The 15,198-nt window shown below is 44.1% G+C and overlaps 1 protein-coding gene across 2 annotated transcripts in view; it reads right to left on the bottom strand.

The window, feature by feature from the left end:
- PCCA (propionyl-CoA carboxylase subunit alpha) overlaps positions 1–15,198 on the bottom strand; it is a 252,797-nt gene that overhangs the window by 45,758 nt on the left and 191,841 nt on the right. For both annotated transcript variants that reach the window (XM_026038336.1, XM_026038337.1), the window contains one exon: positions 6,534–6,587. In XM_026038336.1, coding sequence (XP_025894121.1) covers positions 6,534–6,587 — 54 coding nt within the window. The remainder of the gene's footprint in view (positions 1–6,533; positions 6,588–15,198) is intronic.

Raw genomic sequence — 15,198 nt, 5'->3', positions numbered from 1 at the left:
CCCCCTCTGCCCCAAATTAATCTGCTGATTAATCTGGCCCAAATTTGCAGAAAGAGCAGGGAGGTCCAGCTCTCTCGGAGTGCATGGGGCACGCGTGGCCAGCCCGTGTGKGCCCGGGGGCCGGCGCAGGGGCAGGCTCTCACCTCCACACCGGTGCCTCTCACCTGAGCAGCCCCCAGCCACGGATGSTCAGGAGTTCTCCTGCGGGGCCTGCAGGTCTGTGTCCTCCCTCTGAGATCTCTCCCTTCCCTCCCCTGCTGATCCAGCTTCGGCATCCAGCATTTTAAGAACTGCTCTTTTTCACCTTGGAGATAACGTTAGCTCCATCCCGCAAAGGGATGTCCTTCTCCACCTTAGCCCAAGTTTGAACAACCCAGTGGCACTCATACTAGGCACACAGGATTCACCTGTCAGAAATATGCACAAGTCTTGCTTTAAGTCAACGTGGCAAAATGCAGAAGGAATGCCAAGCGCTTCCTTTCGCCTCCTTCTGAAAAGGATCCTCAACAACATTTCCAAAATATTCTAAGGGATTTCATGATGTGGCTTTCAGTATCGCTGGTATTCCTAAATCTCTCAAGCTCTTTTGACAGCTTTAATATCTCCATCATACTTTATGCTTAAAAATGTGCAAACATGTAAGGGCATTGAAAGAGAAGTGGGCAGATGTGTGGCACAGGATCATCCAGAGCACGGGAGCTAAAACGATTACGGTGGGCCTAAGCCTCCCTCCTTGCCAAGCTAAATCCATGCTGTAGGACCTGTTCTCTGCTTATGAGATCTTAACTGAGAATCCAAGACCTGCTTCTGCAGAAGCTTGCAGCCACTTGCAGGATTCCTGCAGTCCATGCTCGGAAGCTACACGCAGAAGTTAATGCTGCCTTAACCGAATGCCTGCTTTCCCCGGGAGCACTTTCTGCACTGCTGTAATTCCTCTGACAGCTGCTCTGCGACTGGAAGGTAGAGCACGTAGGTGCTTCTGGCGCCTCTGACGCCGGGTGGAACGGGAAAAAAACCCTCTGCAACAGTAGAACTCCCTTTAGATCAGCAGGGACCCTGATCTTAAGGGCTGTGAGGAAAGAGAGGAATAACAACAACAAAAAAAGACAGTACTTTGCAAAATAAACACTTCTTAGACCACAGACCATACTTATTTTCTTGTTAATACTCTACATATTCCAATAGCTGTAACCTTTGTATCCTTTGCATCCTTTGCAGGTTTTTAACTGATGTTTGAAAGTCTCCATAAACCTTCAGTATCTAAAGTCTCAGAAGTGTCACACATAGAAAGGAATGCAGAAAGAAGGAAAACCTGTTAACTGCAATGATTTGTAAGGGTGAAAGAAGCACATTGTTAAACATTCATCATTGTAAGCTAAATCACAGGCTCATACAGTCAAAGCTTCCCACCTTTATTGCAATTTAATTGGACTTTGCCGGAATGGAGGAAGGAGGAAAAAAGAAGGAAACCGTCTGGAAGCTGATGAGATTATAAGGAGATGGAAAAGTTTCTGGACAATTTGCAAGCCTCAGTAATAGGACAGGAAAGTTGAAAGTTTGCTGTTGAAGCAAAAGCAGACAAATCATGGCAGGGGGGAGTGAGAAGAGGAGCCAGCAGAGAGAAGTAGAGCAAATACCTTGACCTGTGATCCAGCTCTTAGGCCTACCCTGCATACAAGAAACCCCAAAAGTAGAGGTGAAAATATGGAGGAATGCCTCTATATAATAACTGTCCATTTCCAACCAGCTTCATAAACAATACAGATAATTAATGAACCTTGACTGTGTAGGATAGGTAAGAAAGTATAAAAAATTATTGATAGTGAATGGTGACAGTTGTACTAGAATGTGTGCTAAGTAAGTAAAAAGCATACTAGAATGTATGCTAAGTAAGAATGTAAGCTAGGCTTGACAGAGACTAGTTCTCTTAAGCCAACTGCTTTCAGTGTGGGTCTGCAGATGCAGAGGCAACGGGAGGAAGGATCTCTGCATGACATTAAAGAAGTGTCAAAAAATAKAGAGGGAAGCTCAGCATTAGCTATTTATGAGCAACCATGCAAGGGCCCACACCTCTCCAGCCGAACTGCAGATGTTTTGTAAAGCAGAGGTGGCAAAGAGCCCTCCATCGAGGATGGGACTGACAGAGGATGGTGATTACACCCTCGTATTTGTTTTAATAGGACTTTTGTTTGTTACCAACCCACTTAGATCAGCTGTGTATTCCACAGCAGAGAGGGCCCAGGAAGTGCCATCTTCTTGTTCCAGGCAATATTGCCTTGGGACGTGGTTCTGGCCATTCACCTGAAGCACAGATTGTCTTCCTTCCCTTTTCTTTTAGAACATACAACACAATAAGATTATTCTGTGTTATAGTAAGGATATTACCAAATAAACTAATTCTCACTGAAAGTGCCAGAAYAGCTACTCAGTGACCACATGATATCTAGTAATGCCCACCACAGCAAAGCAATAAGGCTGCAAACAGCCTTGCAGCGCCTCGGTACTATAAGCAGGATTCCTTCTGAAATAATTTAATTAGTACTCAAAATGTTATCATCAGCTCAAAAAAATTAAAACAAATCAGTGTAGTTTCCTATTCATCATCCAATTCTTACAGCTAAAAGACTACAACAGTTGCTTGCTCTTTGGGCAGAAATATCTTTTCATGTTCTCCAGTAGCATATGGGAGTCCTTCCTATACCATCCGTGCCCCTCTTAACACTCTGCTGAAAACCATTCTGCAGCAAACACGCTCTCTAGCTGCCACTAGAATCTGAAGAGAGGAGCAAGGCTCAAGGGACAAAGAATTCCTAGTCATGACCWGAAAGGAATGAAAACACTATTAAATAGTCACGCAGCCCCCCTGAACGATGCTAGCAGCAGACATTCAAAGCTGTGATTTCACTGGGAGGAGCAGTGTGATTTTCCCCACTCTCCTTTGAAACAACAGAAATATGCCTCTTTGCTGCCACATTAACAGAACTACTCGTGCTACTGTCCACATGCTTGTCATATGTTATGCAGCTGGATTCATATTAAACTGCTGTCTTTCCGCTGGAATGTAGTTTTCCCTGTCCTTCAACTAGCTAWATGGGATACAAAGGAGATGTGCAGCAGAGGAACAAACCTTTCAGTTCTCCTCAGCGTGTCAACCGGCTTCCTGAAGCACAGCCTTGGGTCTTGGCAACATCCAGCAGCAGAACTGCTTCCCCTCTCTCATGTCACAAAATCAAGGGAAGCTGTTTACCTAAGCTGCTGCCCTTCTGGTTAAGCGAGGKATCAGCTGGTTCTAAAAACACGTTTTGAGGGACAGGGCAGCGGTGTGTGCACCGCAGCACCGTGCTGCTCGCCACCACTCAAGCACCATCCAAATCTGCCCCTGTCACAAGCAGCGCAGCTCAAAGCTCACAGCTACACGTAGGTTCTTCTAAGATAAAAACAAAAAAGAGCAGAATGCTAGTTTTCTAATTTTACAACCTGATTACATTCATAATAATACAATATAATAGCAATGAGAAACCCGAGTTTCTTACTGCTAAATATTCCTTTCACACGTCTAGATTGTCTTGATGGCGCTTCTGTGTTAGTAAAGGCTTAGTAAGATGTACACAATGGTGAGCAAACAACCTGAGRGCCTTCCCTGGAGACGCCAATCTTTTCTGACTGATCATTTACACTTTCTGCATACATGTACACATATACACTCAGGTACACACGTGTTAGACTACACAGGTCTGTATGCATAGACAAGATGTGGAGGATCTTATTGCAGAGAAAAGCTATTCCTCCCCCATCACGTGTCTAAATTAAGGGCAGTATGTTGAAGTCCTAAGAAAGCAAGAAGCAAATTAAGATAAAGAAGTAAATCCCTTTCAAGGAAAAAGGAGGACGAGCCCAGCAGGCTAGAACTGTGGGAAATATGGACACAAACTCTGGACTGGGGTTTGTGGGAAAAGAGGAGCCAGACCAAACCCTCTGTGCAAGGATTTCTGGAGCCCTCTGCCTTCAACCTGGCCAAGCATTGGTGCTGCCCACTGCTCTGGAGGACCCCAGCCATTATTTCTGCTTCTGAACACGAAGAGCCTGGGAAGTGGATTTATTACTGCTTCTCTACGCTGCTCACGGAAGTTCTCTCTCTGGATTTAACCAGCAAGATATATGTGTAACTTGACTTGAATCACAGCCTGTGAATAAAGTACTAAAGGCTTTTCCTTTGAGCTCCCTTGAGAACTTCAGTGTTAATCACTTAGCCCAAATAACTAGGATCCAAGAAACATCATATAAGCCCATCAGTAAGATTTGATATATATCCACTAGCTCTCATATCTGTCAGTCTATCTACGTTTTAACTGTTTTATCGCTAATATCCCAATAGTGAAAGTAAATCAAAACCGTGGCCTCTTTTGCCTTGCTTTCCTTTTGTGCATGATTCAGTACAAGAGTTTTAATCTTTAAGGGGGTGTCTGTGGCACTTCTAATGTATGAACACGCAATGGTTTTATATGTCMCTTTAAAAAAGTTATTTTCAATGTCACTAAATAATTAGAATTTTCACAGCACTGCAGCACCTATCCACAGAGTGTTGATTAATAAGATATTTTCAATATTACTTTACCAAGCTGCATTGGAGTTTATATCTTATCTACTTGGAATAATTACTTTCTAATCACAGAAGGCCATCGGATCAGATAGCAGCAACCTTGCCCATGTTGGAGGAAGCAACATCACAAATCACAGAATCCCAGAATGGTTGAGGTTGGAAGGAATCTCTAGAGATSATCCAGTCCAACCCCCTGCTCCAGCAGGGACACCCAGAGCACGGGGCACAGGGCGGCATCCAGGCGGCTTGGGAAGATCTCCAGAGAAGGAGACTCCACAGCCTCCCTGGGCAGCCTGTGCCAGGGCTCTGGCACCCTCCCTGTCAAGAAATGTTTTCTCAAGTTCCTGTGGAACTTTTGGTGCCTCAGCTTGTGGCCGTTTCCTCCAGTCCTATCGCTGTCCACCACTGAAAAGAGGCCGCCCCCTCCTCCTCACTGCCTCCCTTGAGGTATTTATAGACACTGATCAGGTCCCCCCTCAGCCTTCTCTTCTCCAGGCTGAACAGGCCCAGCTCTCTCAGCCTTTGCTCATAGGGCAGATGTTCCAGGCCCCTGATCATCCTCGTAGCCCTGTGCTGGACTCTCTCCAGCAGCTCCACATCCCTCTTGTACTGGGGAGCCCAGAACTGGACACAGTACTCCAGATGTGGCCTCACCAGGGCTGAGTAGAGGGGGATGATCACTTCCCTCGACCTGCTGGAGACGCTCTTCTTCATGCACCCCAGGATCCCGTTGGCCTTCCTGGCCACCAGGGCACACTGCTGCCTCCAAACTTACTTTTCTTTTTTATTTATAACTACCACTCTGTTTGAACAGGACACACACACATTCATATGTATGTAAATGTATTTAAAGAAAAAAATACTATGGCACTTTTCATCCCCAGAAAAGAACGTGCAAGTCCACATGTATTCTTAGCAAGTTCACTCCTAACTCATTACACCTCCTCCAAATGGCTTCATAGGACTTGTGGAAGAAACTAATCACAAGCAAATAAAATGAAGGCATTGTCACATGCAATCTTCATCTGTTTTTGTCCAGAATACCTAGGGCATGGAGATGTCAGGACCAMGTTCTATAGAGAACTTACATTCAAAGGCTTTTCTCTGTTAATATCACTACGAAACCTGTTAGCAACGATCAAGACTGCTTAAAGGATACCTAAATTTTATTTAATTTTCAAAACTATTCTTAAGTGCATGAGGAAAAATCCAGTGACAGCACTTTAAAACCATTTGAATCATGCAACTCACGGAATTAAGGTCTTGCTTCAATCACACATGTTTCTAAGCATCCAGCAAATAAAACAAAACTCTGGCTTCTACGTTACAACTCATTGCTCAGGATAATAGCAGGCGAAAATCTATTTTATTGAATAAGTTCTGTCAAATGGCCCAAGATCTGAACAGAATTTTAAATCTACTTCTCCATAGCAAGTAAATCTGGGTGAGCTACAGAGCTATCACACTTGGCTAGAGAGGAAGGGACAGAACATGCTGCATCACTAAACAGGTATTTTTTTTATATGATGGTTACCAACAGACCTTTGGGATGTGAGGGTTCACAGCATGGTGAAGCAAGAAAGAGCAGGAAGTTGGGGTGCTGGGAAAGAGCACTGGAAGTGCACCAAAACCTGAGAACCTGGCAATAAAATTACATGTCTGTGCCCTATTCCTCTCAACTCCTGCGAATGAAGCAGGGACAGTCTCAATGATGAGGGACATCTCCAATCAGTGGAGATGCAGGAGGCAGGTACTGTGCACCATTCATTGAAAGTCAGCTTCAGAGATTTGCCTTTAAGCTCTGAACATTTCTGTGTAATACCCATACTCACAAACACAGGCTTAAACATGCTGCCAGTGTCCTTTATCTATCTACTGTTTGCATYGCAGGCTTCTATCAGCATAATTCTTGGTGGTGCTGCTCTGTACTTACCACTGTGCCAAGAAACTGAATGCTTAGGTTTCCAGATGCATCCCGAGAAAGGCGCTGAAAGAAACAGATGTAGAAACTAATTAGAGGCTTCTCAGCAACCTGAAATTTCGCTTTCTGTGTGTCCACTGCCCTCAAACTAATCCAAACTAATCTAGTACACAAAATGACATGTAATCAAACRTAACAATTTCCTCCACGAGTGTAAAAAACGAGTTCAAACTCAGGTTTTGTTTTAGCTTCAGTCAATTCTATAAAATTTGCTTTGAAGAACAAGGAAAACAAATGTGACCATGTATCACACAGAACAATCTTGGGCTTGCAGAATGATCGGTGTTTTGAATAACGAGGCTTTTGTCATCCATAAATGTCTGTGATCCTGCGTTCTTATTACTCACATTTAGTATCATCTTCATTCTGCTGTAATGAGAGAGCCAGTTTAATCTCTTTTTAAAATGCAAACCTCCAACGAGGCCTCTTTGAGCAAAAGAGAAAATAATAACCTTATAAAATGTTTGGTTACCCACTGTGCAAGTTGAAGTTTCTAAACATCCTTCAGATATTATATTGCCAGTAAGCCACAAGACAATGCGAAAGAAAATACGCTATTGATATAATAGTATCTATCATCTAAACACGGGAAACACAGCGAGGTGCACTTCCCTTTTGTGAGTCTTCTCCTCTTTCCATTGGAAAAGCTTTTTCTCCCTTCTGCTGAGTGCTGTTAAGGCACCAGGCTCAGGTCCCGGGCAAGGAGCGCAGTCCTGACGCGCGCACGCTGACCCAGGCAAACCCAGAGGCCCGGGCTGGACAAGGTGGGGACAAAATGCAAACTGCTGTACTCAGAGAGCAGACTAAAGCAGCGTTTTACACACAGTTAGTCCTAGGAATGGGGCTGCAAATCTTCTCGAGAGACCTTTTCTCTAGTCTGACATCCCAGGCAGGATCAAACAAACCTAAGTCGCTCCCAAATAGTGCGTGTCTGACCTGCTCCTGAAATCCTCCAGGTGCAGAGATTTCAGAGCCCCCATGAGCAACTTAGCCCAGCAGTCAGCATCCTCACCATTAGACAGTTTCTTCTAAATATGTGATAAAAATATCCCTTACTGCACCCAAACTCCCTCCATTCTCCCCTTACTCCTCACAGACACAGAACACGGATAATTCCCTTTCTCCTTACCATCACACTTCAGGTATCTGAGGACTACAGGCTTGTCTTTAGTGTTGTCTTCTCTAGACCGAGTGAGAAAATGGCAAGTAACAATAGCTAGAAAACCCTACAAACAATTTAAATGTCAGTAAATTAAATCCCAGTCCCCTTTTAATCATGGTGCTCGTTCCTTGGCTACACTTTATGAAGTAATAATTACTACAGCCCAAACATGCTTATTTTTTGACTTAACGGGTCACACACTGACACCACAATCTGTACAATCATATGAAAACAAAGGGTGATGTGCCAAAGCCTGACATATTTCAACAATAATGATTAGTGGGATGGAAAATATGGGAAATAAAATTTCATACAAAACCTGACGTTTACTTTTATAAAGGAAACAGGAATATACACTTTTCCCACAGCCTAGGATAAACACAATCAGGTTTTGGAAACCACAAAGAAGAACAAAGTCCCGGCTGCCCACAATGAACGAGCCGAACGCCAAAACAAACAAGTCCCAAGCACTTGATAAGCTGTCAGAAAATGGCAAGCCGAAAAAAAATTAAAGGATTTAATTTCTTTTTTTCCTGGAATGCCCTCCACCCTCGTTAGAGCTCTGTCACTTATTGTGCTACCCTTTTGTCCACTTTCAAGGGTCACTAGAGACCTTTTCATGTCCTAATAAAAATTCCACTTTTTTTTTTGGCTAATCTCCGCCGTCGCACAGAAAAACACAACTCTAAAAAACAAAACAAGAAAAAACAAAAATAAAGCCCTTTTGTCACTCGTTTTAAAGGCTCGCGGGGCAAAGCCAGGTATCTTGACAGCTTGGCCTTGTTTTTCCACAGCTAAGGAGGGGATCGTGAAAGCGCCTCCCCCTCACGCAGGCGGCCCTCGCTCACAGGGCAGGACACRGGCAGAGCAGTAACTGAGGCCTCTCAAAAACAGCCACGGATTTATCTTCCAGGTTGCTAAATCTACCTCAAAAAGGCTCCTAAAAGCAGAGCCACCGAAGAAGGCAGGGATATACCCACCCTCTCCGCCAGCTCCCGCTGCTGAGGAGTGGGGGAAGAGGGAAGAGCCCCTGTGGGCGCCGCTCGCCCTGTGTCCAAAGCACCAAATTCCTCCTGCAAATAGATCCCGAGTCAGTGCGAGCCCTCGCACACGGCCCCGAACTGACAACCAGGAGGGAAGGGAAAAAACAAACGGGGACAGCAAGGAAAAGCATCAGCACACACAGAAGGGGGAAAGACGTCTTCCTTCTGGAAAGGAAATTTCCACAAAGCCCAAAGGAGAACGAAAGGCAGCGAAATTCTCCAAGCTGCAAAGCATGTTTTACAGCAGGACCAAAAGGGGCACCGCCGGGCTCCTGAGCAGCCTGTTACAAAAGAAGTCAGCGCATTATCATAATTAATGTTTCCAATTACAGCCGTAAATACATCTGAGCTGTTAAACGTGGCTGGAGGTTTGGAGGCGCGTTGAAAGGAGCCACTTGGGTGCCACCGGTGGGCTTGTGTTTCGGAGGCTTGCAAACGCAGTCGCTGCTTGCGAGGAAATGAAAGGCCGTGGCTAACAATTATTCCTTTATTTGCCGCCTCTTTAGAAAGAGGAACAGTCCCCTGGTCTCCACGTATTGTTCCTAAGTTCGATATTTACATATTCTGTAACCTCCTAATAGACGGTTTCGTGTTACACATGATAGCAGGAAAATAATCAAATGGAGGCGCCAAACGAGAAGAGGTAATTGCATACATTGCCACTGGTTGCCTAATAATTTGCAAAATATTTACCAGAGGTTTAGGCTGCAAAGCAAGGCAAGGCTACCACTGTAAGAGAGTCAAAGCTGGTCTGTACCATTACCTGCAAATACAGTAAAATCACAATGTTGGCATTAATTCCGAGTTCTTAGATGCGACTGATGTTCTCCTGGYTCACTCAACTGATAAAGCTTCAGACACACTTAATTAACATCATAGGAGTTAAAAGCACGAAGCTTTTTTCTTCTACTAGCAGGAAGGAGCAAGCTAAATCAAAAGGAAAGGAAAGTTKTATTTCCAGCTAAATCAAAAGTAAAGGGAAGTTTTATTTCACTTTGAGAAAAGTGAAACAAGAAGTTCAAAACCTCCCATCTGCAGTGGCAAGACTGTCAAATGTGTAAGTGTTGCATAAACATTACATGTATTTTAATGTACCTCAGTTATATGCTGCATATGCTATGTATATACAAACATAAAATGTTATGCATGCGTGTAAGGAGGAACAAGTGCATACAAACCTGCAAAAAACCACRTTGGATTTGCCCACTCCATCTAAAGTGCGTGCTACAGGGCAATCATTTCACAAATAACCAATTTAATCGGTAAATGCCAGGAAATCACCGGCCGTTAGGGTGATGTGGCTTTAAATTCTTCCGCATTGCCATAGAAAATTATTTCCACTTAGCTGGGTATCAATGATCTATTCATTGTCAGATGCAGTGGGGTTACAGGCAGCTTTGTACTCGGGCTGCAGCGGACGAGTACTTGGAGATAAAACTGATAATAACCTCCATGTGAAGTGGGATAAAGCAGCTCACCCAAATACACGATATTCACCATCAAAAGGGATTCTGAACTGGCACAGATGTCATTAGACAACAACAAAATCGCGGTTATTTTCCACAGATCTCCTGATATTGTGGGCTCTCCCAGCCAGGCCACGTGAGCCGCTGCAAGGAAGGAAGGAGACCAAAACAAAGGGGCTGCAACCACCAAAAGCAGTTTGTCCCTTCGCTTCCACGTGGAAAAGTGAACACGTGAAATCAAAAGGAGGATTTGCTGACAGGAAATAATGTACCCAAGCCTCCCARGCACATTTGTCTTTAGCTATTGTACACGGCCTTCATTTACTGAAACTAAAGCCGGGGACCACGTTTTTACTGAAAATGTAAGGACTGCAAGACAGCCACTTGGCCAGCTCCAGTTTTTGCAAGCTCTGGCAYAAATGCATTAACACTTGGGCAAAATGTACCGGTCTTTAAAAAAGAAAGAAAGGAAGAAAACAGAAATATAGATAAATTTTGAGTGAAATTCTGTTTGGTTTGCCGCTATAGTTTCATTTTGTTGGAGTGCAGAAGTCCTTGTAGTCTCTATGGCTTCATCTGAAACGCCAGTATTTTGGAAAATTTTATGCCACAGTTTTTAAGTGGAGAATGATGAGAATTTTGCAAAGCTTCACGTGGGCATTGCCCCAGTCTCCATGCGGCAGCAGCAGCCATTACTTTGCAGCCCCTCCATGTGGATCATCCCCAGCTCGTGGAAGAAGCTTGACGGAGATGCCGGACTGCCTCCGATGGCACCAAGCTCTCCCGTACATTAAGGACTGCTCTTCTTTGCACTGCTCAGATTCGGGCAGCCCTGCAAACCTTCCCATTTGGCCAATAACTCGACTTTGGTCACAATCTAGTGCTTGCTCCTGGTGGGGCCATCATTTCTTCTCTTTAGTGCCCTAAGCTGAAAACCCAGCTCGACATTGCGGGCTGCTCCTGACCCAGCCAGTRGCAGCTCTAGACCCACGCTAAAAGTAAAGGAGGCGCCGGCTGGCTGCTCTTCCCCCGGCACGTCCGCGTGCTCCGGCTTCCTGTCAGGCCAGCGGGCACCCCGTGGGCATGAGACGATCGAGTCCTGCGGCGTATGAAACWTTTCCACGTGTCAAGCATTTCTTCTGGCTTAAATGGCACAAAGGGGAAATATCCTTTCCAGTAAAACGAACCCTGCTAGGATGCTAAGACATGGACCTAGCCCTAGCACCTCTTGCAAGGTATTTGAAACCTTCTTCTAGGAACTGAGTGGGACCTATTCCCAAACTCAGAATGAACAGGGATCTAAAATACGACAAATAGGGATCTTAAATTAATAGGGTGTAAACACAACAGCTTACAGAGCAACCATCCCCACAGAGAAATGGTGCCTGAGACACCACATCACTTCTTTTTAAAAAAGGACTTCTTCCTTAAAGCCTGGCTTTAATTACAGGAGGTGTTTGGGAGCTTCTGTCCTCCAATAACCAGAACAAAAAGGGAAACACAGACCCTGCAAAGCATTGCTTTATGTGAGATGCAATGTTAGTGTCACTTGCTGCTTCTCTTTGCCACCTTGCAGATGTTTAATATTAATAATACTGCTGTACTGCTTGTATACACAGCATCTACAGTCTAAGAATGCCCACATGCTCATTTAGTCCTGAGGTTATCATAAAGCAGTGAAAGAGAAGGTTTACAAAAATAAGGAAAAAAGAGTCACAGGAAGGCTGTTTATTTGGTGTTGGTAGGCAATAAATACTAAGACATTTACCCATTATTTACAATTACAGTATCTGCAGAGAGTTTAGTTCTCCTTAAATTAAGTCCTTAAGTCCATTACATTTTTGCTGCTGTTGTGTTAAGTCTCAAAAAGTGGAATGGAGTGAAACAGTTGGGCACTTTACCCCTAGTTTGACACGCTGGGGTACGTTGTGCTCTTCTAGGTGGGCACGGCAGATAAGCCACCCTTGAGTCTGCATCTTATGTTTATCACTGCTCTGAGACACATTCTTTGCAGGATCCACAGCCCCTTGGCCTCTTTGATGACCCTCTTTTTCCTTCCTTTTTGCCCTTCAAAGGCATTATAGAGAACCACTCCTTGTCTTTGAAGCCTTAGGTGTTAGGAAATCATGATGCTTGTCACTAACTGAATATGGTGCTTTCCTCTCTGGATATGTACAGATGCATTGTAGCTATTCAACCTGAWTATTGTCAGTCAATAAAATTCAGGGAAAAAAAAGGGGCATAAGGTATAGTGATAACTAACATTATTTGCTCAAGCCCTTGAGCAGCACAGGATATTGCTAATCCATAGGTTAAAGCAAGTGAGAAGTATGTTATCYGTAGGTACAGCTTTATTGGGGGAGACCTCTCTCGGAAAAGTGGACGATCAATTCCAGAGGGACTGGGTGGGCACAGCAGGGGATGGCTCATTTCCTTCCAGGAAGAGGAAGATTCCTTTTCATGAGCAGGGGTAGGTGCTTTCTGCTTCAGCTGCTCAATTAAAAAGATAATAAATCTGTACCTTTATCATCATCTGCTTCTCTGCATTCTCCCCTTCTTTTGACAAATTCTGTGTTCATTCAGGAACATGGGTGCTGAGTCAGGCTGGAGTTAAACCGATTTCACACGAATTGGGGACCTCTCAGGAGCTTTTGGAACTTGCTGTTGAAGTACTGTAGACAAACAGCCTTTTGTGACAGTAAGGGAAATCTGCTGTTTTTAAAAGCTCTCTCCCTTAAGCTGGGATAGTGTTGTCCTACAGGCTTCATATAGATTTTGGGCTGATTTTGCTCAGTRTATTCTTGTTCAAATACACATTATTGGCTATTACAGCAAGAATCATCAAAAAGGGTCAGCATATATTTATACATTATCTTTTTTTTTACAACTCCTAGTAATACAAGAGATTTCTTTTAAGACAATCTGCGACAAAACAGCAAGACCAAGTGATACAATTATTGRTCTTCTTACACAGAAAACTTCCACAAACCCAGCTAGATGAAGGCTTTAAATACGAAAGCAGAAATCCTAGGTCTTCCCAAGTGCCCCTATGAGATAAGCACTAAATCACACGTAGATAATCTAAGGCACCCTGATTAGGACTTGTTCCATGCCCATGTGCTTCTGCGCTCCCTCGCCTCCTCAGTCCTTACCCCCAAAAGTGACATCCTGGGATTTTAATAGATAATTCAACACAAACATCATCTCCATTCCTGGTTTTGGTAAAAAGAAAAAAAAATCCAATGAAATTGGAATGAAACAAGTCCAAGGAATTATTAATGAGAACTGATAACAAATCAAGGAAAATCATTATGTTATGGAGGCAGGCTATGCTTTTCCCATGGTTTTAATACTGGCCACAACTCAAAAATGTAAAACAAATGGAAAATTTTAAGAGAGCAACGCAACTCACTGAAGATGCTTCTCCACAACAAACTACAGTACTGGGAAGTGTCACGAAGCAACATGTACTACAGTAAAACCAACTGGACACCAAGGGCTTTGGTATGTCCTTTACCTGGGAAATGAGGGACCTTGACTGTACTTGCCCCAAATGACAGACTCACACTAAGGTTGGAAGGGACCCCTGGAGATGATCCAGTCCAGCCCCCTGCTCCAGCAGGGACACCCAGAGCACGGGGCACAGGGCGGCATCCAGGCAGGTTGGGAAGATCTCCAGAGAAGGAGACTCCACAGCCTCCCTGGGCAGCCTGTGCCAGGGCTCTGGCACCCTCACAGGRAAGAAGTTCTTCCTCACATGCAGGTGGAACTGCCTGGGTTTCAACTTATACCCATAGGGAATCCCATGGGTGGCTGGGAAGAGAGTGTCAAGGAGGGCAAAAAAATTCCATTTCTCTGTATTCAATCCACTGATCAGTCTGGGATTTTCATGGCTGGGCTCTGCTTTCTCCCACAACTGGGGCTGGAGGAGCACCAGGAAAGCACGGGCAGCCTGTGGGGCGACTTCTACACTGCAGAATACGGGAGGACACGGAGCAACTCCTGGCCCCAAAGCACAGTGGCAATGACTGTCTACAGGTCTCCAAAACRTGCCCTGAGTCTGTACCAGATGTGTCCAAGATGCCCATAACTGGCAGAGGCCAAAAACAGGCCAGGGAGCGAGCCCACAATTAGGCAGGGCTAAACCCACCAGGAATCCAGTGCGGGGGCTCCTGCTTACTTAGCACTGCAGGCAGCCCCTGCRGCTTCCCACGGAGCAGATTTTGGTTGCATTTATAAAACCTTTTCTATGAACCTGTTCTGGACACGACCTAGGAAAAATAATTAGGAAATCATGGATAGGTGACAACACCAGGACATGTGCAGAGTGCTGTGGAGCTACCTTCATATATCCAGCTCCCTAGGTTTTTTCCCAAAGTCGTGGCCAGGATTTAAAAGAAAATGAGGAATGGTACCCTTGGACCAGGAACCTATATGATTTGTTATTATTACAGTGTGTGTCTAAGGTTTCGAGGCAGTATAAATAAATAAATAAAAGTAGGTAGGTTTTGTTAAATTAGACGTATGATTGAAAAAAATCTCCATGAGGTCAAAAGAAACAAATATTTGGGCTAACTAAATATYTGATAGGCATTTCCCAAGAGCAAAGGTTTTAAAATGTACAGCATTTTTTCCATTATTATAAACCAAAATAATAATAAAAAAACATATCTGAGAAGTACATACATTTGCCATATCCTGAGTTGCAGAACATGCCTCTCCTACTGCACTTCTTGATGTAATAAATAAATTAAAAAATAGTAAGTGGTACCATCAGTGACTTTCTCACATTGCTGTAAGTGGACRAAACTCTTTTCTCTGTTCCAGTCAAGAAAATATTTGAAGCCTGGGATTCATGATTTTGGCTTTTCAAGATTTTTTTGCATGATCTCTTCAAATCTAAATCTTCATGGAGACATAACAATATGCCTACAGGTAGTTCCCTA

Source organism: Nothoprocta perdicaria, unplaced genomic scaffold (assembly GCF_003342845.1).
Source record: "Nothoprocta perdicaria isolate Ctin4 unplaced genomic scaffold, notPer1 scaffold_208, whole genome shotgun sequence".
Taxonomy (NCBI): Eukaryota; Metazoa; Chordata; class Aves; order Tinamiformes; family Tinamidae; genus Nothoprocta; species Nothoprocta perdicaria.
Note: the sequence above shows the minus strand (reverse complement) of the source record. Positions and strands in the feature narration are given on the sequence as shown.